This window comes from Drosophila obscura, unplaced genomic scaffold (assembly GCF_018151105.1).
Source record: "Drosophila obscura isolate BZ-5 IFL unplaced genomic scaffold, ASM1815110v1 contig_192, whole genome shotgun sequence".
In the NCBI taxonomy this organism is placed as follows: Eukaryota; Metazoa; Arthropoda; class Insecta; order Diptera; family Drosophilidae; genus Drosophila; species Drosophila obscura.
In genome coordinates this window covers 2,933,905-2,958,160 of record NW_024542781.1, presented here as the reverse complement: position 1 = coordinate 2,958,160, position 24,256 = coordinate 2,933,905, and the positions used below count along the sequence as shown (strand labels likewise).

The 24,256-nt window shown below is 45.3% G+C and overlaps 3 protein-coding genes across 3 annotated transcripts; 1 reads left to right on the top strand and 2 right to left on the bottom strand.

The window, feature by feature from the left end:
• The first annotated feature begins 1,421 nt into the window (after positions 1–1,421).
• Positions 1,422–1,909, top strand: LOC111065661 (kunitz-type serine protease inhibitor-like). Its single transcript, XM_022353959.1, has 2 exons — positions 1,422–1,549; positions 1,608–1,909. Exons 1-2 carry the CDS (start codon positions 1,441–1,443, stop codon positions 1,772–1,774), a joined length of 276 nt encoding a protein of 91 aa, XP_022209651.1. The 5' UTR covers positions 1,422–1,440; the 3' UTR covers positions 1,775–1,909.
• A 4,779-nt stretch (positions 1,910–6,688) lies between these two features.
• On the bottom strand, positions 6,689–16,591 carry LOC111065659 (ankyrin repeat and sterile alpha motif domain-containing protein 1B). The gene is given in 13 exon segments (XM_022353957.2): positions 6,689–7,082; positions 7,155–7,286; positions 7,356–7,517; positions 7,589–7,763; positions 7,835–8,128; positions 8,188–8,399; positions 8,459–8,974; positions 8,976–9,498; positions 9,556–9,778; positions 9,836–10,272; positions 10,346–10,667; positions 11,596–12,497; positions 16,459–16,591. Coding segments are annotated over 13 exon segments (4,047 nt in total). The 5' UTR covers positions 16,464–16,591; the 3' UTR covers positions 6,689–6,938.
• A 1,938-nt stretch (positions 16,592–18,529) lies between these two features.
• On the bottom strand, positions 18,530–19,043 carry LOC111065599 (kunitz-type serine protease inhibitor A). Its single transcript, XM_022353836.2, has 2 exons — positions 18,908–19,043; positions 18,530–18,854 (listed from the first exon to the last, which is right to left on the bottom strand). Exons 1-2 carry the CDS (start codon positions 19,008–19,010, stop codon positions 18,610–18,612), a joined length of 348 nt encoding a protein of 115 aa, XP_022209528.2. The 5' UTR covers positions 19,011–19,043; the 3' UTR covers positions 18,530–18,609.
• Positions 19,044–24,256: the final 5,213 nt, after the last annotated feature.

The following is a 24,256-nucleotide window of genomic DNA, read 5'->3' as shown; positions in this document are numbered from 1 at the left end:
TACCTTTTGCTCAGCCCAGGCTGACTTCTGGACTTTGGACTTCTCCTCTTGGGAGATGTCCTCTTTGCCTTGTAGCCGGCTTCGGATTTTAAGGGCCGCCTTGTATTGAGCCGTAGCCTTCATCCCCTCTTTAGAACGCTTCGGCCCTTCCCTACGCAGGGAGCTGGTACCTGGTTCAGGCGAGCGGAGAAGACTCTCTTCTTCCGTTCTGCTTACGCTGAGCACGCTCTCCAGGTCCGAGACTGTTTCGACCAAGGCACCCGTGCGGCTCATCTTGCAGAGAGTCGTTTTGGTGGCAGTAGCTTTGAAACTAATATCGACTCTCCTCTATTCACTCATTGTATCATCATTATTTTTTCTCTGAAAACTGTATATAACAGAGGTCATTCAGCTCAAAATATATAGAATATATAGAAACTCTTGATCTTTATGTATGTATAAGCTATTGCACTCGAAGAATACCTTTCTCTTTGGCTTATGAATCTGAGGTGCCATGACAACGAGTACAATTTCTGCTTGATGAATCGTTAATCGGTGTGTACCCAATGACTCTCCCACATCAAAGTTTCGGATCACCTCGTTTGTTAAATTTAGAAGCCAGGTAGAGGAAAGTATTCTTGATGAGACATTCATCTTTATTTTCATTGACGGCGAGTATAAATGCCCGAGTCTGGCCCTAAGTGGCTCATTGGCTTGCTGCGGGTGCTGAGAAGGTTTCAATATGTTTTGGCTGCGCATTGCTCTTGTTTCTCTAGTCGCACGGCTTGTGTATGCGCAACGCGAAAATGTGTTGCCAGGTAAGATTTTTCGATTTAATAACAAAAACATCAAAGGTTTGTTTTTCTGAGAATTTTCCAAAAAGTTTGTCAAAAAGATAATAGAATTTTCCGATCCGGTCAGATGTTTGCCTACTGGAACCGTCCTATGGCACATGCAAGGGACATCGGTCGATGTGGTACTACGATACAGAAAAGAATAAATGCGATTTATTCGTCTATTCGAACTGTGGTGGCAACGAAAATCGCTTCAACACCTATACGAAATGCGACAGGCTCTGCAACAAGCACAGGATTGTACGAGTTAGTTAGTTTATCATGGCGTAAACTGGAATGTAACTGGAATTTAACTGGAATGATGAAATACAAAATTTGGGATTGTGCACTATATACCTACTAATTAAAAAATACAAAATAAATGTATACAAAAATTTATGTCTAGCCAAGCGCGTGACTCCATTTGCAAGAACAGCTTAATTTTATCAACATTAAGAGCTCTGTGCATTTAGAAGCCATCTGGAAGACATTTTTTTGTAGAGAAAACAAACCACTAATTATTTTCATTGTGCTGACTAATTGGCTTTTTTATGGGTGGCACTATATATGTAGAAGCCCGTGTCTGAGTCTGTCATTGCCTTGCTGTGGGTTCTACAAAGATCTCAAAATGCACTGGATGCGCCTTGTTCTGGTTTTTCTAGTCGCTTCACTTGTGTATGCCGAAAAAGAAGAACAGGAAGAGGAAACGGAGAAACGCGAAAGACTAAAACGTTTCGGTTTGTCATCCTGAAATTTTCCACAAAAATGTATCATAAATTGTTCTGTTTTGCACAGCTATCTGCGCCCTGCGACCTGCCTATGGCAATTGCAGGGGACGTCGGTCACTGTGGACCTATAATATCTACCGACAAGTATGCGAGCAGTTCACATATTCGAACTGCGGCGGCAATCCAAATCGCTTCCACAGCGATGAGCAGTGCATGAAATTTTGTAAAGGATAAGTATATGTTAGATGCTAAATACAATTAGAAATTTAGTTAAAATCAAAAGATTTCTATATAAATGTATATGTTAAATTTCGAATTACAAGAATATCGTTCCTAAGAATTGGAGAACTCTAGCTGAAAAATATCGTTGGACTTGTTGAACTAGTTCATTGTTTCTGTATTAAGCCGTCATTTATTTCAATTAGGCGGGCCCGCTGCGTTGGGGAAAACTAACCTATAAATACCCCCAACATCTGTTGCACTTCAGTCCAGTCGACACTCTGACCTTCTGGGAGAAAATAGAAAATATGAGATTTTCTCGACCATTACTTGGACTACTGACCGTGCTGGTTGCAATGATTCAGTTTCAGTATGGTTTTGCCCGTGATCCGTTGAAGACGAGTAAGATATCAGGGTATAAGTATCAGGGATCAAGGATATAAATAAATAACGCTGTGCCTTCATACAGGGATTTGTGCAATGCGTGCCGAATATGGAAGATGCCATGGACATACAATGGTCTGGGCCTACAGTACAAATAATAATGAATGTCTTCAATTCACTTACTCAAACTGTGGTGGAAATCGGAATCGTTTTTCTACTTATGAGGAATGTGTAATGACTTGTGTGGTGTTTGAAAAGAATGATGACTATCCATCACCATATGTAATATAAATGATATTATTTTCAATAAACATATATTCATATAAAAAGCTAAGTAACTTTTTAAGTGGCTTAAATTAACTATACGGGTGTTAAATGGATAGACAGGTAAAAACTCGTTACGACTGCAGCTGAAACATCTTACATATGTAGATGCAGATTAATTCAACATCTTACATTTAAAGTTTCCTGTAAAACTCTGCGAAACACTTACACTCAAAGTTTATTATAGTATTTCTTTCACTTAGAACTTTCTCATTAATGCTGGCTAATGCATTACAGATCCATCACATACCCTTTTAGCCGTTTCTTTTTTACTGCTTTTAAGTTTCCTTTCAAAACTCTAAAATAATTGTGTTGTATTGTAAAACTAATATTTTTTTCTCTAGTTTGGCCTTACATCAGAGCCATGCAGATGTTCTCCTATTGCCCCCTAACTCGTTTCAAATAAGTACTTGGTTTAATAGACCCAAACACATTTTCTTTCGTAACCAAAATGAATTCATTGTTACCCATAAATAGGCCAAAAACATCTGAAATTCAGTTCATTTCACATTCAGAGTTTCAAAGCCGAAAGATGCGAATGTTCAAAGTTTTACTTGGCCTAATGGCCGTTCTTGTGGTAGCGGTTGAGTTTGTAGCCAGCGATACATTGAGAAAACGTGAACTCTTATATAAATATGTAAAGGATGAAGGATTGATGATGTAATTTACTATAGGGATCTGTGCGCTACGTCCCGAATATGGAGAATGCAAAGGACATCGCATGCTGTGGGCCTACGATCCGTATAAAAGAGAATGCCGTCAATTTATATACTCTAACTGTGGCGGCAATCGGAACCGATTCTCTACCGAACGACATTGCTATGAGACATGTCAGGATTATATGTATGTAGAAGTCTCAGGCCAAATGGTGCCGGTTGAGAGACCTTAGAATATTTATTATTTTACTCATTAAACTGAACTAAACGATGTGAATAAAGGCTTTAATTGCTTCGACCATTTCGACCACTTTCAGTGCACGCGTTATGTTGGCGTCTGGCGGTTTTTTTGGTACAAATCTTAACAGGCACCCAGCATTCGGATTATCAGCGCAGCAATGGCAAAAAGCTCTTGTCCAGTATTGCTTTCTCTTACTCATTCACATACACACACATACCCATGCATGTACAGTCACCCACACACATTAAAATGGGGGTTAGCTGGGACACATTCGTTTGTCAAGGGCTGGGCAAACATTTCGTTGCTTGCTGGCATTTGGAACAGGGTAACAGCTTTCAAAGCAGCCGCCACACTCTCAGCTGCGCTGCACTCGAAGCGAAATGAAAGCTCACGAAAAATGTTGTTGGCCATTATACGCATTAATCGTAAAATACAAGGGTATATTGGGTTTTTGCCTCTATTTGCAAAAGGCTGGAGAAAAAGTTTTCGAGTTTTTCACTGGTACAAAAGCAGTGTCTAAAAGCTGACGAAATTGCTTGTCAACGATAGATCTATACTACATATTTTTATTGATATTTGAATTGACATACTTCTACTTGCTATAAGATTACTATCTCTAGAGGAGTACGCAATTAATAAATCTATCTGAATCTATGGTATCCAAAGGTCGTATTATTAACTGAATCGTAACTTGTGGGTTTTTTGTATGTACTTTGTTTTGTGCTTTGCAGTTAAAGGCATAAATCAGTTGGTGGAAGAGGGCAAAATGTGGAAGTTTACAGGTTGACCCCTTTCCTCTCCTCTCCCTCCTCACCGCATCTCATTCTCCATTCCCCAGCTCCGCGTTATACGCAAAAGCACATTACGAGCATACAAGAAATGGCAATGGCAATGGCGAATAGCGAAATCAAAGAATAAAGTCACGCAATTTCAATTACAAATAAACGCACATCCAGAGAAATGGCAAATGGTACTGTGCAGAAAAGAGCGATAGGAGGGTGGGGAGTCATGAAGGCAACGTTATATACCCGTACATATCCCCATGACTATAGTAATAATAATAGTAATAATAATAATAATGAAATTGTGATAAGCTGTGCGCCACAAATTGCACGCAAGTGAGACGGAGAGAGACAATAACTTAAACCGTTAAGCGGAAGATGAAGCATCAAATGCAGCCAGCCGCCAGCCGCCAGCCGCCTAGCGATGGATACGTGACACGATGTCGTGACACTACTTATCATCATGGAAATTATGGAAAAAGTTTTTGCTTAATGCTTTCAGTTTAATATGAAAATAGTTTAAGCATTTTTTATTTAAAACTTTTTTTTTTTTACTATTTTTCTTTTAATCTATCCAAAAATTTCCTTCTTTACTTCAACCAAATACCACCACTAGTATGATGATGATGGTACAATGCTCAGGTCCCAGGTTGCTCAAAGCGTCGTCATTCTGGCTGGACAGACTCTTTGCCTATCCTGTTCAATGATGCCTGGCCACTTTTGACGCATGCGCGCATTTTGTTGCAGGCAACATTAGAGCATGAGTGCGGCTGGCCTGGGGTTCGGTCTGAGCTGTGGTGTGGTGTGGTGTTGGCCAATGCCAATTAATATTCGCATGATCAAATGGTTAACGCATTTAGCCTTATAAAAAACCAACAAGACATCGCCTGCTCGTCCGTACCGCAAACCGGCTCACATTAAACTCGCATTTACGCGTATGCCTTTGTGTAACTGATCGCGCGCGCTCTCCCTCTCTACATCTCTGTCCCTCTGTGTAGCTGTCTCGTTCTGCCATGGGGAGGCCAGTGTGGGAAAGTGCGCCTTAATTGACATTATGAGGCGTTTAAATGGGGAGACCTGACCCGTGCAAGAGTTAAACAACTTGTGGCTTCAGTTAATTATGTATTTATTTAGTATTCTCCATCAATTTCGTTTTTTTCTCCTTTTGTAATTTGTATATATTTCTCTTTTTTATAGGGGGGTTTTTGATCTTCGGATGATCGTCAGCTTTCAATTTGTTGTATATTGTATATATGTATGTACGTTTGTATAGATTGGTTTTGTTTTTCTTATTAAATTTCATTAGTTATGGGCTAGAATATGATTTCGCATATGGTTTATTAAAATTGATTTATATCTGGGGGAGGAGCGTGTTGTCTGTATGGCATAACAATCTATTCAGTTGCCCAAGAGAAATTGGATTAAGATGATCTTTAATTATCTTCGTTTTTGTATTGATTAGGTAGGTACTTAATGGAATCTGTTGTACCAGAAGCAGGCTAACATTTAAAGCATTTGCGTACATCGATAGAGTAGAATCATTACGAGAATAAATTATGCATACAATTGCTAAATAAAATATCAACTCAAGAGAATGATTGAGAGGATAACAACAACAAGGCCTGGCCTTAAACCAAATCAGAAATGTTTCACAATTTAACAACTAAGGGACTAGTTAAAAACTCCATTCCTTTTAAAAATTCGTAAAATATGCTCCAAAAAAGATACTTAAAATGTATGCACTCGTGCACACATACATAAATTACTCTTCACATCGATGTAGTCAATTTACATTAATGATGATTTTGTAAGCAACAATATGCTTATAACTTGATGCGTTGTCTGTACTTTGATTTGATTCGATTAGCTTAAATATTCAATTAAAAATTATATAACAACACACGCATACATATCGGTATTAGGTATTAGTCGTATGTATATAGTATATAGAGTAAATGTCGATTAGCCAATAGATTATGCATAGATCTCCATGAATGCGGGATATGATTTTTGCATTGCTTGTATTTTCATTTTCATTTTAATTTCAATTTCAATTCAATTCTTTGTTTTGTCCTATTTGAAATATGCAGCATTCAACATCGATAAAATTGTTTAATAAGCCAATATATATTTTTTTAAATTTGTTTTTGTGATTCTCAATGTTGTTTTTGTTTTGTTTATCTTTTTAAAAATTTGCTAAAACATTTTCATATATTTTGTTGGTATTTTTGTTTTGTTTACTTTGTAAATGCAATTATTTTTATATGCTTGGTTTTCAAGGGGGGAAAAATTCAAAATGCATCTAATGATAATCTCCATACGAAAGAAAGCTGTTTGGTTTTTTTGTTTTTTTTTTCATCGTTTGTGGAAGTTTTGAAGCTCGAAAAAAGCCTTGTGTATTTGTTGTGCGTTTCTCTTACATTGAAAAAAATTGTGCCTTTTGTTAAGAGTCTTTTTGTTCGTTCTTTTGTAGTTTTGTAGTTGTTCTTTGGCCATTCGAAAATGTTTTTGTTTTTGGTTTTTTGTTTTTTGTTTTCTTTAAATAACATTTCGTATAAAATGCAAGAACTACGATCTGGAAGTTATGTAGCTACCATCTCACGGAAAATTCCATCTAACTAGAGCTTGAACAGGGCCCCGTAGTTGGTGAGGCAAAGTAGTTTGGAGCAGAGACTGCGACTGCGACTGTGTTTGGGATTGTGACTGAGATTTAGATTGAGACTGCGACCTGGCCTGAGTGGTGCCGGTGTGGGTTCCTTTGCTTGGGCTTGAACTGCAGCCAGGTCCTCGCTCTATTTCCCACCACAGTACTCGCCCAGCAGCATGCCATTATCCAGGAGCAGCGCTGGCGTGGCGGCAATCCCATCACGCAGCGCCAACTGGTAGGCTACCTCGAAGGCCTGTCCCAGCGTCAGTATAATCTCACTTGCCAGATCCTGCGTGGCGAAATAGGAGATGTTCAGCAAGGAGAGTTCACGCTTGAGTTATTTTGTACCTGTTTTACTTACTGTGCTTTGGACCTGAAACACATGGCAGTAGTGCAGATCCTGCTCTTTGGTGATGTAGGCAAAGTGTCGCAGATCCTCCGAGTCCTGGCAGGCGCAGTTGATGTTCTGTATCTCATGCTCGCAAATGATGCGCTGAAGATATGTCAAGGAATATCCATATAAGGATAGTAAAGTATAGCTCGCTCTCTGTGAGGGACTTACCTTGCTGCTCACATCGACGAACTCTACACCGCGATGACTGATGGCCAGGGAGAGCGGTGACCCCGATTTGCCTTCACCTTCCCCAGAGGATTTCAGCTTTTGTATGGACTTCTTAGTGGACTCTGTGCCACGTAGTTCTTTCACAACCGTTGAGCCGAGGTACTGTAAAGATATGTATGTATATTCCTTGGTTTTAGTTTGCCCTTGATAGGATGCCTGAAGAGCAAACCCACCTGGACCTCGTAATTGATGTGCTCGTTGAGCAAAGTCTGCGCCGAGTGGCGCCATTCGGTGGTCCGGAGATTGGCTGGCAGACCCAGCAGCAGCTCTGAGGGTGCCCGTATGTGGAGTGGAGCAGTGGCTGGCACAGCTTTCCTCGCCGGAGGAGCCGGTGGTGGTGGTGCAGGGCTTCAGCAGATATGAATGATGTAAATGAGAAGTATTCCTTTTGGATATACGAGAACGAAACTCATTCTTACCGACTCTTGCGATAGCCCGTTATGGAATTGCGATGCTGCACAGGATTGGGGGGTATCCTGGGTGCCACCACCTCCTTGTTGCCATTGCCGTTCGTTGCCAGCTGATTGGTTTCGTTGTTCTCGCCCAGCGGCGTCTTCAGGGACGCCTTGGAGTCGCTGTCCCGCATCTGTCGGATGTAGGCCAGGGACTGCAGGATGCGTCTGCGGTGGCCCAGCTTGTTGATCTCCAGAACCGTCTGCAGCTCCACATCCCACACACCGCACACGCTCTCAATGGTGTTGTACAGATGTTTGCTATACGAGATTTGGATCGATTTGAATGGATAATGCTTGGGAATCGGCATGCAGCTTACTTGAAGAACTCCAGGTACTCGGGCAGGGCGATGCTGTGGAGCCACTGCTGGAGCGTGGCGACGCCCTGTTGCTTGTTCTCCTGCTGCGTTTTGATGGGCACCTGCGGCTGGAACTCAGCAGGCGGCAGGGTCTGGACAAAGCGCAGCAGCTTCGGTGCATCTCGTTCGGGAATGTGCAGCAAGGGAATGTCCGGCTCCTCGAAGACATTGTGCTGAAGCGAACATCATGAAGATTGAGATTAAGATTGGACAAAACTGAGCCGAAACTTACCACGAATTTGTAGCTATCATAGCCATTCTCGAAGAGCATCCGCTCCAGATGCAGCAGTCCGGCGTTGCGCAGACGCGTGGCCAATTCCCGACGCTCGTTGGGCACCTCCATGTCCTCGAAATCCAGCTCAATGTCGTGTGTGGGCGTGATGCTGGTGTTGAGGATGCCGCTGCCAAAGTTCTCAATTATCTCCGAGATCTTCTTGCGCGCCTCCTCCGCATTGAAGGGGCTCAGCAGGTTGATCGAATTCCGTGTGGCCGCCGAGTGCCCGCTTCCCGGAGACTTGGCAGGGGATTTTCCAGCCGATTTTGTGGGCGATTTTGAGGGCGAACGGCGAGGTGCCAAGGGAGCAGCCGGCACATCCGTTGCCGAGTTGCCATTGGCCTCCAGCGTTTGAGGTGACGGCTGCTGCTGCTGCGCTTGATTAGTGGGCGTCGTCGGGGGCTTGATGAACTTTCTCTCCGGAACAGCTGGCTTGGTGGGCAATGGAGGACGCTCACGGGGTAGGGGGCTGCTGCTGCTGTGGCTTTCCCTCCTCTGGGACCTGTACGAGCACCTGCACCGTAGGATGCAGCTCTCTAGGCTGTGTGGCAGCTCCCTTGAGCAGACCCGCAAAGGGCACATCACTCACAAACTCCTCCACATAGTCCGTCGAGTGGGACAGGCTGTGGTCCGAGGAGCAGGAAATGCTCGAGCTCAGTGAGCCCGAAGAGGGGGCCGGACAACGGGGCACCACTGTCACCGCGTCATCGTAGTCGTAGCCGGGCGTGCCCAGCGTCGGCAGTAGCTTCGATGGCGATGATCCCGTCTCGATCATCAGCTGCTGTGCCGCCTGCAGCTGCAGCAGGGCCGAGCGACGCTTGTACTCCTGACTCAACGGACGTATCCTTTCGTGGATGGTGCGCTCCGCTTGGCTGGAGCTGGGCGGCGGATGATCCGGCGTCGGTGGCTGCTTGTAGTGGGTGGGACTGCTGGGTATCTGCTGCTTGGCCTCGCAGTTCTCATCGGCGGCACCACTCGACTTGTTGGCCACATTGGCGCTGTGATAGAACGAACATAAAGTATCTCTTGGCTGTTCCTGTAAAGGTTATCCCCACCTGCTGTTCCGATTCCGCTTGAGCTTTCGGTTGGGATTGTACGACTTGAGGGTGGCACTCTCGCAGGACTTGAGCAGCTCCTTGGACAGCTTGGTGGCCGCACTTCGCGGTGCCGGAATGGGGCGCTTCATGGAGCTGGTGGCTGGCGACTCTCCGCTCGAGTTCGGGAGACTTGTCTCGCTGTTCAGCTCCGAGCTGCTGCACTGCCGATCCAGCATGTCATCTGCAAGATTATCTTTATGAGCCGTGCATCAGAGGAGCTCTTAGTAGCTCTACTTACTGCTGGAACTGAGGCTCACTCCCCCGGCTATGGCTGAGCGCGTACTCTGCCTGGCACTGGCATAGAGCCGATCGCTTCGTTGTCTTTCCCTCAGCTGCGTCTCATCGAAGCTCATGCCACCGACACTGCCATGGCTCTGATGGGAGTACGGACTGTCGGTGGGTGGCGGACGCCGCAGATGCTGCTGCTGCTGCTGTCCCTGGCTGGAGCTGGGGGAGCTGTAGCTGAACTGCTGGCCCGATCCGGCATGTGTGGGCGATACGGAGAGATTCCGGCGCGGCGGCTTCTTCGGCGGACCAGCCGGGGCAAAGGTGCTCATCTGCAGGGGCTGGCCCCCAACGCCACCGGTGGAGCAGCGGGATCGAGGCGACACCGAAGCCGGCTCAAAGCTGCTCAGCGACGAGGAAGGACTCACACTGTAGCCCCCAACAATTTCTCTATAGCAAAAAAAAAAAAAACAAGAGAGAAATCAGATAGGAGCAATCCAAAGTAAACCCATCTCCTACTTACATCTGGCTGTGCAGCGGCGAGTGGGCGTTGAGATCCTGGTAGAAACGATCGTCTGGTTGCAGGGCGCTGTCCAGGGACTTGCCTCCATTGTAGGTGCCACCCCCATTGCCGGCACTCAGACGCTGCTTGCTGTAGCCCGACTGCTGCATGGAGTGCGAGTGGTTCAGCAAGTGGTTGTTCGAGTTGAAGTGGTAGTGATTGCTGCTGTGCTGCGACTGCGGCTGCTTTATCTGGCCACCTCGCCCTGAGTGCGGTGGCGGCCCCGTGTGCTGTCTGTATATAACCTCATCAACCTCATCGGTGTCCATTTGGTGGCGAAAGTCTGCACGAAAGACAACAAAATTCTTGTATTAAAAAAATAATTTTAAAAATAAAAATTAAAATATACAAAAACAACAAAAGAAAACCAACACATTAATAGCACGAGACAAAATTTAGGTTGTGGGCCGTGATGAGTAGATCACTTCCTCATACTTAGAATTTGCAATATACCCACAAAATATTTTTTAAAAATTAAAAGAACAGAAATTCGATGACTGTTTGCATTTTCATAATTTTTGCTCAGAACATGCAGTGCGGATATCCACAAAAAGTAATAGATTGACAAGAAAATGTTAGTACCCTTCACAGGATTTTTGATTCGTGGTAATAGAATGGATATATCTGAAGATATAGCGACTCAAAATTTAAGTTTTCTATATTTTCTAATGTTTCTTCAACTTTGGCATTAAAAAAATTTTTTTTTTGTATGGAATGGTATTATTTTTACACATGAACTTTCTAGTGCCATCTGATTCGTTGGGGGGGGCAAAAACAAATTAGCTACTATCAATTATAATTATTTATTATATTAATTAAGTCTAGTGTCTTCCAATAATAATTTGTTTGTAAACTTTGTAGTGATAAAAAGGATTAATAAAAAATAAAAAAATAAATACTGAGACTATGCGGACAAAGGGATCCCACTTAGTTCGGAAAACAGATTACTACAGTTCTTGGAACGTCATGAAAACAACTTGATCTTGCACCACACAGATACATATACTTGAGGATCAAAGTGGAATGGACCTAGCACTTATCGCACCATATGTGGTTGGTCTCCCACACGATTGGGGTCAACAGTGTTTATGTGGCGTTGCGTTCAGATAACTGCACACTCGATAAGTGCAAATGATTAATTGGCGGTTAGGTAAGCATAAATTATACATATATCTTAAAGTTGATTCAGTTTGTGGATTACTCATACGCACTGTTGATCACTGCCACTATATGCTTGGTCACATGCGGCGGAAACTCGCGCAGAATGTCCAGGGCAGTGCGTCCTTCGTTGTCGGTGGCTGATAAATCGATGCCAGCCCTCAGCAGAGTCCTCACAACATTCTCCTTGCCGCACAGCGACGCCTCGTGCAGGGCCGTGCCCGAGGGCGTCAGCAAATTGACACTGACGCCCGCCGCCAGCAGCACCTCCACGACGCTCTTGTGTCCGTTGCGACTGGCCAGGTGCAGACAGGTGTGTGGGAAGATGGTCCGGCTGGGGGAGGCCGGAGACGAGGGCGATGGTGTACCCCTTTCCATGGCCGCCAGGTGGGCGATCAGCTCGGGATGGGCTCGAATCAGCATTTGGACCGCCTGCAGGCGACCGTACTGGGCGGCCAGATCTAGGGGTGTTTCTCCCCGAGAGTTGCGCATATTGGGGTCCGCGTCGTGGCCCAGTAGCAGAGCCAGGGCACCGGTGTGTCCATGCTGGGCGGCACAGTGCAGCGGCGTCTCCTGCTCAATGGTCTGCAGATTGGCACTGGCCGGTCGATAGGGATGCGTGAGGAGCAGTCGCACAATGTCCGTCTCACCGGCCCAGGCGGCCAGATGAAGGGGCGATGAGCCACGAGTGTCCGGAAGATTGGGCGAGGCATCGTGGGCGAGCAGCAGCCTCACTATATCCTCGTGGCCATTGAGGCAGGCATGATGGAGGGCCGAGTAGCCGCCGCTGTCCTGTACATTGACGCCAGTGCCGCGGCGCAGGCTGGCCAGAGGCCCCGCCCTTTTAGCCTTCTGTGTGAGGACCTTCTCGATGTGGCTGATGTTGCCGTTGCGCGCCGCCTCCAGGAACTCCTGATCCTTGCCCATTGTCGCTGGATGTGAGGCTGTAAACAGGCTGTAAATGGATTCTCGTTAATGGACTTTCCTACACTCTTAATCGCTGACAGGTTTCAAGGACCAGCCCTCTGGCCCCTCTACCCCTCTCCCCCTCTGGCCAGAGTTGCTGATTTGCTGCAAATGAATTATGACTGTCAAGTGTGCTTCATTAAAACGCCGGCGGCTTTGTGTTAGGTCGCCTTTTCTCTAATGACTTTTAGCATGTCTTTCCATTTAGGCTCGCACCCACACCCACACCCACATCCACACCCACATCCACACCCATCCCCATCCAGCAGCCACACACACACAGTCAGCTTTTCCACCCACTCAGGGGATGCCATTAAAAAAATTGCACAATAAGACACCAGAGTGGGGTTGGTGGGGGTCGCACAGCGAGTGGAGCCTTGCTTGTTCCTGATGAAGTGCTTTTCACGCGCTGGAATATCTTCGAGTATCTTTGATATGTACTACGTGACACAGTCGAGTCGTGCACCATGGGAGTCAAATGCCATTCTCACATATCAAATCTGTGATATAAAATTCTCTCAGCAATGTTTACAGTTGATAAGAAAGCAAGAAGGTGATAGAAAGTAGTGGGAATTCATCGGAAATAACAGAAATCAACCAATCAGAGTATTTTCAGTTGTTCAGATTTGTTTTATCTACTGAGAATTGCTGCTGGAATTGCTGGGAAAACCCACATTTTTGTGTTCACAATTAAGGCTGTACTACACGTACATATGACGTGTAAAAAATATATATATATAAATATATATAGGCCTTGCAAAGATAACGTAGGTATATATACATACATTTATGTATTTCTGGAGTCATCGTTGCGGTGTTTATTTGTTTTTCCCCACAATATACAGACAGATGTGTGATAATGCTAACCTGCCACACCATATATACGTAGTATTCGATTTCTGTTTCAAAGAGAAATGCATCCGATGCAAACTATAGCCAAATGGCAGAGTGTGAAATATTAAATTGCACAAAACATTCACATTGCTAAATGATATGAAATGATCAGGGAAAATTCTTATATGGCTCATGAGACTTTGCCCCATTGTGCAGATGTATGGAATGGAGGTATGGGGCTCTGACTCCGCAACATGATAACGCACGTTGTGTGCGCCTAAAAGCAGGCTGCCCGTCGTCTCGTCGTGTCCTGTGTAGTCGTGTTGTGTCGTGTCGTCTGCCCTGCCACTTTTCAATGCTTCAATGAGATAAATACTCGGGCAAGGCTGCAACAGATAATCACCTGCTTACACGCACATGCAGGGACACTCTTACACACACTCCCACACACACACACACAGACAAATAAACAGCCACAAGCAGCCACAAACATGGATATGTACATGTATCATTTATCATACTATATACTATAAAATTCAACAAAAGGTAGGTTAGGCACATCCTGCAGAGGGAGGGGTGCAAAGAGAGAGAGAGAGACCCAGAGAGAGTTGTATAGAGTGCGCCTGCTCTGCCGCGCCCACCACCGACTAAGCTTTGTGCTCCACTCCCCACATACTACTCGTACTATGCTACCCCTCTGGAGTCCTTCTTTCCTCTCCCCACCATCCCCTGGCTATTCATAATTTTTCGCCAGCCAACTCTGAGGCGTGTCAGGAGCAGCAGTTGGTGGGCGGGACGGGTCGGGGGTTACGGAGGATGCGTTTAGACCAGGCCAAAGAAAGGCAACGGAAATTGAGGCACATTAGAAGCAGCAGCTTGACACCAGAGCAACAACAGCAGCAACGACAAATGTCAATTGGCAGTAGTTTGCATATCTCCTCCCCACCCCTTCCCACCCACACACAGCGAGACCCCGCACATAATTGGGTCAAAGGATATTGACCCTAAGCAGCTATAAAGCTATTGCCAGACACCAGACAATGTGAATGCATATATAGAAAACGTATCTGCCAGATACTCGTACTCTCCGGGTGTAATCCAATGCGAAAACGTTGACAGTTTGTCTGGTAAATCATTTCCGGTGGTGTCTGTCCGAATTGTCTGTTCATTCATTTGTGAAACTCGGGGAACACAGACACACAACACACAGACAGACACACTTACATACACATTTGTTATTGGCATTTTCGGTTAGTGCACTTAAAAGGCGTGTACTCTCGTACTACCATATACACACACGCAAACACACACTCACAGCTGGAAATACACACACACACACGCACTCTGAGATACAATCACAGCCACTTGGCAGATACATTTTCAGGCTTGCAAGACAAACAATTTTCGCTTTTCGTTGATTTCTTTTGCATCTACCTTTTTCGCTTAGTTTATTTGGGAAGTATTATTATTTCTATTTGTCTTAATACGGTACGAGCATATACGCGAGTGTGTGTGAGTTTTGGAGACTTTCGTTTCGTGGGGGCGGACCGTTGAGTGCTGGGGCTGGGACTGACTTTTCACGTCTTGTTTAATTTAATAAATTTTGTCATTTGATTTCGTTTCGTTTCGTTTCACTGGGAATTCAATTATATTCATTTGCTTGGTTTCATGCATGCTGCAGCATGCCCCGTCCTCGTCGTCGTCCGCTTCCAGCAAACATCTCTAGCACATTTTCCCATTTGACGAGAATGGTTGGGTCCGGTCCGTACGCCTCTCAATTGTCGATTCCCCGATTCCGATTCAGATTCAGATTCCGCCCTACGATACCAATTTCCGACTCCGTTCCGACTGCACAACTCTAGTCTGCGACAGCGACTGGGTCTCGCTCTGGGTCTGGGTCTGGCGTTAGTTCCGTAATAATTTCGCTCTCCGTGGGCACTCCGCTCCGTAGTGCTCTGCTCTGCTCTGCTCTTCTCTGCCCTTCTCTGCCCCTGCCACTGCCACCATGCGTCGTGCACTTTGGCTCTTGTGTGCAATGTATATCCGTCCCATCCGCTCGGGAGACGACACCAATGAAAGTTTTTCTTTTTATAACAATGTTTCTCTGTATTTTTCTCTGTTTTGTTCATGGGAATACAATACATTTTGGTTATGGTTTGCCTTTTGCACCGCTCCGCGCTTTCACTCGATTGTTTTGCCTTCTAGATGCGGGCGAAAGAGCGGGGAAAGTATACGGAGAGAGTGCTCGGAGTGAGTCGGAGAGCCAGAGAGAAATTTAGAGACAGAGAGAGAGGGAGAGCGCTCTGAGAATAAATACAGTTTTGTTTGTGTTTATTTAGACGATAATACGCTTTTGTTTACGTATTTTGATGTGCAAAACTGACAGACGCACAGCCAAAGAGAGCGAGGTAGATGGAGAAAGCACAGCACAGAGCAGAGATGCAGAGTGTAAGAATGTTAAAAATAGTTGCAGCTTTTCTTCACATTGCTGTAATCACACTGCTGGAGGAATGCAGTGCAGTGCAGCGGCAAAGGGAACAGAACCAACGCCTTGACTTGCCCCGATGTTGCCATGCATAAAAATAAATGTTCTATCTCTGGAATAAATTGTATTGGATTACCACAACGATCGATCGATCTGTTCGTGCAGTTGATAAATGATCCGACAAAGAATTTCCGATGGTATGCACAGTGTGTGGGTGTGAGAGGTGTTGAGTAAGTGCCGATCTGTTGTATATCTCTGGCAGATCTGGCACTTCGGGGAGTTGTTAGTTTATTATTGAAACTGTTAGATATATGTATGTATGTATGTATGCAGGGGAACACCCATGGCTAATGTTCAGTGAGAGTAAGGGAAATATCCGCCTAAGAAAATTGGTTGAGGGACTCTTAAAAGTGATATTCTTATGGTACAAGGAATAATTAGGAATAATATTTAAGGAATAATTGGCTGTTCGACATAAAAAACTGATTGAGCAACTTATGGAACTATAGAAATTTCTAAGTAAACTTAGCGAATTGTTGGAAAAACAAAGTACAAATTCATCTTTGATCGTATTTATTTAGTTCTCTTTTTATATTTTACTATTATGAAAAATTATGGAATTTATGCTTACATCATACATTAAAGGAGAACTTTCACTGTAGATTGTTTAAAGAGCACTTGCCAAAACGGAAATGTTCAAAGTTCCTCCAGCAACAATTTCTATGTCGTACAAGTAGCACAAAGATACACGCACTCACATATAGCCCGACCAACTGGCCAAATCTAAGATCATAAAATGTTATACGAGCGTACCCTATACAAGCAACAACAGTAACAACAGTAAATACTCTGGTTGTAAACAAAATACGAGTATGAGTAACTTTTCTTCTCTTTTCCCTTTCCTCTGCACTTGTTGTTGTTCTTTGCTTTATTTGTTGGCCCACTGAGCTTTTGCCTGCTTATCTTTCTCTCTCTCTCTGATTTTGTCACTCAACAGTATTTACTTTTCTCTGCTATGCTTTCGCTCTCTCTATCTGTCTCTCTTTGAATGACACATGCGCCGCCCAGAAACTTTCTTATCAGTGTGTTTTTGCTGTGGGCCAAGCAAAGCTTTGCTTTTGTTTGGTGGGAAGCTTTGCTTTCCGATCAGCTGTTTGATAAGAGCCGCCGCCATTTAACCCTTGGTTGGCCCTGTGCCATGAGCTTTGGCCGTCGTACCCATGCAGATGTTGTTGTGCAATGACATGGACATGGACATGAATTATGGTTCGCATGACTGGCAACGTGACTCACTTGGTCAGCCTCAGTCTCAGCCTCAGTCTCAGTCTCAGCCACAGTTGCAGTTCCAGCTTTGGCAACGTTTTGTGGGCGGACACATGCAGCGAGGCGCGCTGTTGCTGTGTTGTGGCATGCCACATCTACACATCTACAAACACACACACACACACGAACAAACAAACAAGCCCGCAAACAAATAAAATAGACAGTCGGCCAACACCTACGACTACGTCGGGGCGACCCACCGCATGACTTTTCATACTCAATTGCCGCAAATGCCACAAATATGTGTAATTGACTTGAAAATGCGCCAAGCAAATCAATCCGCACACAAGTCCACCCGCTGTCCACTCTGTCCATCCAGTGTCCGCTCTGTCCGTCCGACCTCAAGTGCAGCGCGTGAACTCATTCTCATTCGTCCGTCCGTCCAGCAGAGTGTGCGGCACGCTCCGTTCGCTCTCTGGCTGGCTGGCTGGGCTCGTTCGCTTGCTGTGTGATTGATGAATGTTGCATACATATTTTGGACGCCGTTGGCTGCCACCATTGTGTGGCATTAATGAGACACTGGCCATTTGTTTTGCCATTTTTTGTTTTGTTTTGTTTCCATTCCAGCTGTTTGCTGAAACCGAACCGAACCGACCTCTGGGTGCCTTACAAACTGTGAATTGTTTGAATGCAGCGCCCCCCACCACCCCTCTCAATGCAGATTTTCAATTGTGGAAATCGTAAAATTCTATGGTTATTATCGCACATCGATAAAGTGTGGATAGCAGTACAGCAATTAGGGGCGCATTATGTCGGCTCCAAAAATATTTGGCTGGATCTTGAGATTTAGTATCTCTCCGGCAAAGGAGAAGGAATAGATACAGATACGAGTTCGAGTCGAGTACGAGGGCAAGTACAAGCGCTAGCGGAACTGTTTATTACCATAAATAATTGTCAACGCCAGCCAAAGAAAACGTCAACTGATATACAGTCATGGCCTGGCCCGATCTCGGTTCAGTTTTGCTTTGGTTTTGGCTAGGTATTCATTTCAGTTTGCAGCACACTTGAAAGGCTCCAAGCCGACGCCGCACCCTGACGTCATTTACTGGTGGGTGCAGCAAGCAGCAGCAGCAGCGCCGGCAGCAGCGGCGGCAGCGTCAGTCGCAGTCGCAGTCGCAACATCAGCCTCCAACAACTTACGAGTATATGGCTCTCGGTTGTGGCTGTGGCCCTGCATTGCTCATAATAAAGTCATTAGATTGTACCAGTATCGTACTCGTACTCGTACAATTTTGAGGCGTTAATAGTTTAGTTCCGCTGCATTGACTGCCACAAAGCACTTCCGCATAGAACAAATTGGATATGAATTGGGGATTAGCCATGCACCACCCATAAAGCGATTCGTTTCGGGAGGGATATCCAAGTGGAAAAAAGCACACATTAAATGAGACAACTCCGATTCAACATTTTACTTCAATCAGAGGAGAACACTCTCGAGTATAGTTAATAGTTTTTTAGTTTATTCCGGCCATTCCGTTGTGGCTCCTAGACTCGGGTATGGGTCTTTGTCTCTGGCGACTTTGATTTCGTTCTCTCTGTTTATAGAGCATAATGTCTTACACTCTTCCGCAGAGGTGAAGCGATTGGTATTGCCGCCGCAGCCGCTGTAAAAATACTCTACACAGACATTGTTTTCATAATCGTAGCCGTAGACCTTTATGTTTTCCTTGCACCGGCCATAAACGGGTCGGAACAGGCAACTCTCTGTGGGCGAAAACAAATCCAGTGATGCAATTGGATAGTACTTGAAACCTCACCTTGCAGAATGGTAAAGTCTACAAATAATTTGGCGTATTTGTCAGCCGTCTCATGCTCTGGACATGCACTGAGAAGAGCCAACAGAATTGCGTACATGAGCATAGTTCAAGCTTTAATCTACTACTGATATACATCCATTGGCTAGAAGTCTGAAGTGTGTATTAAATACCTACAGCTGCAGGTGATTGATATGCCATGTGCGGATTCCTTAAGCGTAACCTGAGAAGTGCAATATTGATATTTCCAGACCATTTATTCAGTGGAAATGTACTGCTTTCCACTGCGCTTCCTTTGATGGCACACTAATTTCGTTCTCACAGAACGTCAGGCACCGAAATGATGACAGGGCCCTGAACCGATTGAAGTGCAGCCTCAAATTGAAAGATTGAGTGCGCCCAGCCAGTCAGGCAGCCAGGCAGCCAGGCAGCTAGGCAGCGAGGCAGTCCGTCATCCAGGCTGTCCATCAGTGCAGGGGCACACAGGCTGTGTCAGTCACTTGTTGCAGACAAAATGTTGCTAACGATGCTGCTGCCTGCTGCCGCTGGTCTGGCTGTAGGTCTTGGCCCGGCTTTGCTCTGCTCTCTGTGGCTATCTCGTGTCATTGTCGCACGACTCACGACGGTGATAAATAATCATCAGTCAGTCAAGTCAGTCAAGTGCCTGCTGCCCATGCTCTATGCGCTTCTAATTAAGCTCTGTGGAAATTGCACGTACTTGTAATTGCATAAAGGGTAACGGCACTTGCTGCTCTCTGTCTGGCAGTTCCTGCCCCTGGCCTGCCCCTCTCCCCGAGGCAAGAGTCCGAGGCCAAACCCATGCCCATCGATTTGGGGTCCGACTTCTTGTTATTATCGCCATCGCTGCTGTGGCTGTTTTTGGGTAGCTTGCCCCTGAGCCTCCAACTGAGCCCCATGGACTGATAGCACAAGTTGGCAATGACATTTCAATGCATTTATGATGGTTATCTTGGCCAGCAAAAGCAGAAGCCATGGCTGCTGCTGCCATGCCAATTGTCAGAGGGAAAGAGAGAGAGAGAGAGCGAGAGAGAGAGAGAGAAGGTTAAGCTGGAGCTCTCTTTCCCTGCACTGATTTAGATAAATTGCGCACGTTTTTTAAGGCAGGGCCACAGCCTCACCAGCCCCACCAGCCCCACCAGCCTTTCCTCCTCCTTCTTGTCATCCTGTTGTTGTTATCAAAACAACTTCATCAACGACTCATTGATCTTTTGGTCAGGTCGGGGTTTATTTCTTATATTTTGCGCTGGCCAGCGCTTAATTGGCCCAGTGATGGCCGTTTGATAGGCCCCATAAGCAGTTTTTAATTAGGACTGGACTGGCTAGCCACCGAACAAAGGATGCCGACCAGCTGCAGGGCTACCCACTCATAACTCAAGCAGCTCCATGCCGAGAGGGTACATACTGTCTAAGGGGGGGGTGCAGGGGGCCTATTTGATTTATTTGGGGCATGGCCGAATTAGCATACAATTAGAGCAAATGCGCAATGCGCAATGCGATCCGAGCCTTTGGTTTATGCAATTTATGAAATATTTATGCCCATGCTCATAGATAGACGTATATATACATATGTATGTGTGTATCCCCGGCATTATGCAAATTGTTTGCGTTACAATGTAAATCTGAATGCGCGCACGCGAGCATCCGTATTGATATTAGCCATAAACCAGCATTCGATGGCCACATAAATATATAGTTTTTCTTTTTGGCTTTTTTTCCTACGATTTTTCTTTTTGTTGTTTTTGCTTTGCTTTTTTTTGTTTTGTTTTGTTTTTTTTTTTTTGGAAAGTTTACTGCTACACAGCGGGCATTTTGGTGACCGTTAAATGCCATTAGCCAGACGATGGCCGAGCGGCATTGGCAGTGGCATTGTTGTTGGCCGCAAGCCGCAGAAGTAGCCGCCACAGCAGCAGAGGAAAATGAAGCAGGTGCGCAATTGTCAATTTTCCTGCTGCTTGCCAGGGATGGGGAGCAGGCGATGGAGATGGAAAATAGGCGCAACAAAGAAAACAATCAATGGGTAGGAAAAACTCTGCGGATGGCCGGCCACAACGAAGATTTAATACGCTTAATGATTCAGACGCAAGAAAGAATTACGCGAAATTAATCTGAAGAGCATACGAGTACAGATTGGAAAACTCTTAGCACTCTTCTATTTTCTTCATATTTATCTAAATAATTTCCCAGTAACATAATATTGGGGAAACGAAAATGGGACCCTGTCTTAATTACGCTTACGAAATCGGGCAGTTTCCCTAGTTTATAATAAACCCCCAATTTAATACTAATTAAATTTGAATATAATTTACACCAGTCAGTTGAAGAAACTTTTCTTTCATTTAAAACACATATCTCTTCATTTCTTTTCCCTCTGTGAGAATAATCTTGCTGAAGAAATGTTCAACAAGAAATCTTCAACCATATTTTCGTCTACCAATAGCCAAACAATTTATCAGGATTTTGTTTGGCTTAGCCAAATGTTTCGATACTCCTTTCAAAGCTTAGGGTATTTCTGCGGCTCGAGTTGTCGCTTTTTTTATATATTTGCTGGCCAGTTTTTCTTTTATCAGTTGCATATCGGCTTGACATAGACATAGTAAGTAGCTTTTGTTGCTGTTTTTCCTGCTGCTGCTGCTGCTTCTGCTGCGACTGCTGCTGGATGTTTCCCTGGATGATGCTGCTGCTGCTGCTGGTGCGGCAGCCGGCTGTGATTATTATGATTGTCCAGTGAAGCATGGAGGATGGCTGTGTCTGTGGCAATGTCGATGGGGATGCCGGCTTTGGGGTATTGTCATGATTTATGGTCTTTTCCTAGAGAGGAAGGAGTGGCAGAGAGAGGAGCAAGAGCAAGAGCAAAGAGATTGGCGCTTGTTCTACGATCTGTAGTTCAGAGATATCTCTATATGTGGCTCATACATATGTACATATATGTATGCTCCAATGTTTCTGTTCCCCTTTTCGTTGTCGCAGATGTGCTGCTGGCCAATAATAATAAAAATAATAATAATTTGCTTGATTTATGATTGGAATTTGTGACATCAATTTGGCATGAGCCGTGCAGAGATATGCAGATTTTTTGAAGGTAATAAAGTAAACTATTGGATACTTATAGCTGGTAGCCAGCTCTTACCTTTCTCTGAGATTTTACTCATACCTACTGAAGCTATCATTGCTATCTATCTACCCCATCCCTAGCCAATCTTCTTAATTATGGACAAATTCTTTCATTGTAAGCTGGACGAAAAAACGCTAAACTTTGCGCTTATTGTCTCTGTCAGCTTTCTATGTCAACATGACACTAGCCTGCTGCGGAGCTGTTGATTTCAGGGAGAGCCGAGAGCAAAAACACATAATAATACTCGTATGCCATAAAAATATCAAATATAATTGCGTGTGTCGTGGCCACTTGAGAAGCTGTCGGGGGGCCGAACGAACCGCGCTCTCGGACAATGCTCGTTATCGCAGTGTCACCGATAAATTCCAATACCCAGAGACCGTAATTTATGTTGACGCAGGCTTATGACGCAAATCGCGAAATGCTAACATTTGATGGGAGGGGATCTGGGCAGACAAATCTATTCGGGGTCTGGCCTGGGTCTGGGCCTGGGCGACTGGAGCAGGTCCCTCTCTGAGGTTGGGCCCACTAATTTCCGCTGGATGCTAATTAAAAATGCCTTTGGCAACATGACTCCAAGCAATTTGCACTGCCATCTGGAACGGGCGGGGAAGAGCGAGAGCGAGAGACAAGTGCCGAGGCCAGTTCTAGGAAGGCACATGCTCTGGAGCAGATCGAACCAGACTAGACCCCGAAGCACACAGACCATTTCGTTATGGTTTAAATGAGCAATTTAACAAGCAGACAGCACTGGCTGGCCCTGCCACATAATGCGGCAAAAGGCTGCTGTTGCTACCATGGAGACTGCTCCATGTGGAGTAAGAGATCAAAGATAGAAATCTCGGCAAGAAGCGCGGCAGACAGTGGCAAGCAGGCAAAACACCGACGAGCACCGCTGGCGGCTCCATCGGTTAGGGTTATTGCTTGTTGTTGTCGTCGACTTAATAGCGGCGCTTGCTGCTGCTGTTGCCTCTGCTGCTGCTGTTGCTGTTGCTGTTGCAGTTGCAGTTGCAGCTGTAGCAACTATTGCTGCCACTGCCACTGCTGCACTTGAAATTGAATCTGAGGGAAAATCGTGCACATTCTGAGGCGACACCGAGATGCGGAAACGGCAGCACAACAAGCACAGAAGCCGTTAGTTAAACTGCTGCTCCAGCTACAGCTACGGCTCCTGCCGCCAACGGCGTCCAGCGGCCAGCATCCGAGTTGCAGCTGCATGAATCCCCCAGTCCCAGTTCCTGTCCCCCACCCCCATCCCACCCAGTCTCCCTTCGAAACCCTGCCGCCTGTCATAAAACCTGGCCGGGATATTTTGAGGCATATTAATTATTTCTTCTTTTTTTTTTCGGCCTTTTGTTGTCGCTGCTGTTGTCGTAGTCGTCGATGTTGCTGCTGTTGCTGTTGTTCCTCCAGTTGTTGGTGGTGTTGCCTCGTGAGGATGTGCTTGGGCAGGGCCTTGCAGCTGCCCGCCAGCGATTTTTTGACAGAGATTTTTTCGCTCGGCCACGGCCCGGATCGGGATCGTGGCCGGCCGCCATAGAGCAAAAAAAAAAAAGCAGCAAAAGCACCAGCAATGAAATTTTTTCGTACATGTTATTGTCCATGTCCCCAGGTTCAGGTCCGCCGTTTGCTGTTGTAGTACCCGGCATTCGTAGATCACCAAGAGGTATATTAAATGTCACAGAAGACAACAGATCCATGGATCGTGAAGATATTGAGTGTTGCAGCGTGCCATTGTAAAGCTGTATCGAAATATGCTCTGAAATCGCAAACAAATATTCGAAATCTATAATAGATAGCGCCCAATTAGCGGGTATCCCATAGTCGAAATGTCCGCTTTATTGTTCTTACTTGTTATATTTGTGGCTCTGGCAAAAGGCACAGCCAAAGCCACCGCCACCCATGGCGGGTTCAATCGGGTTTCGTTACAGTTTTACTATAAGCTCTACATTGTCGATCTGGTGCGGAGTGGGGTACGGGTATGGGGTATGGGTACGGGTACGGGTACGGGTATGGGGGTTTCTTAGCGTTTGGCATTTTCAATTTCATGTTTTGTGGCTGGCCAGTCGTTGGCATTGCCGTTGCCTGGATTTCTTTGAAGCACGATAAGCATTTCTTTTGAATTCGCTTCGTTGAGGGCGTGTGCGAGCAACTGTGGCCAAAGCGAAACAAAAACAAAAAAAAAAAACAAAAAAATCACAGTTACATCAAATTGTTAA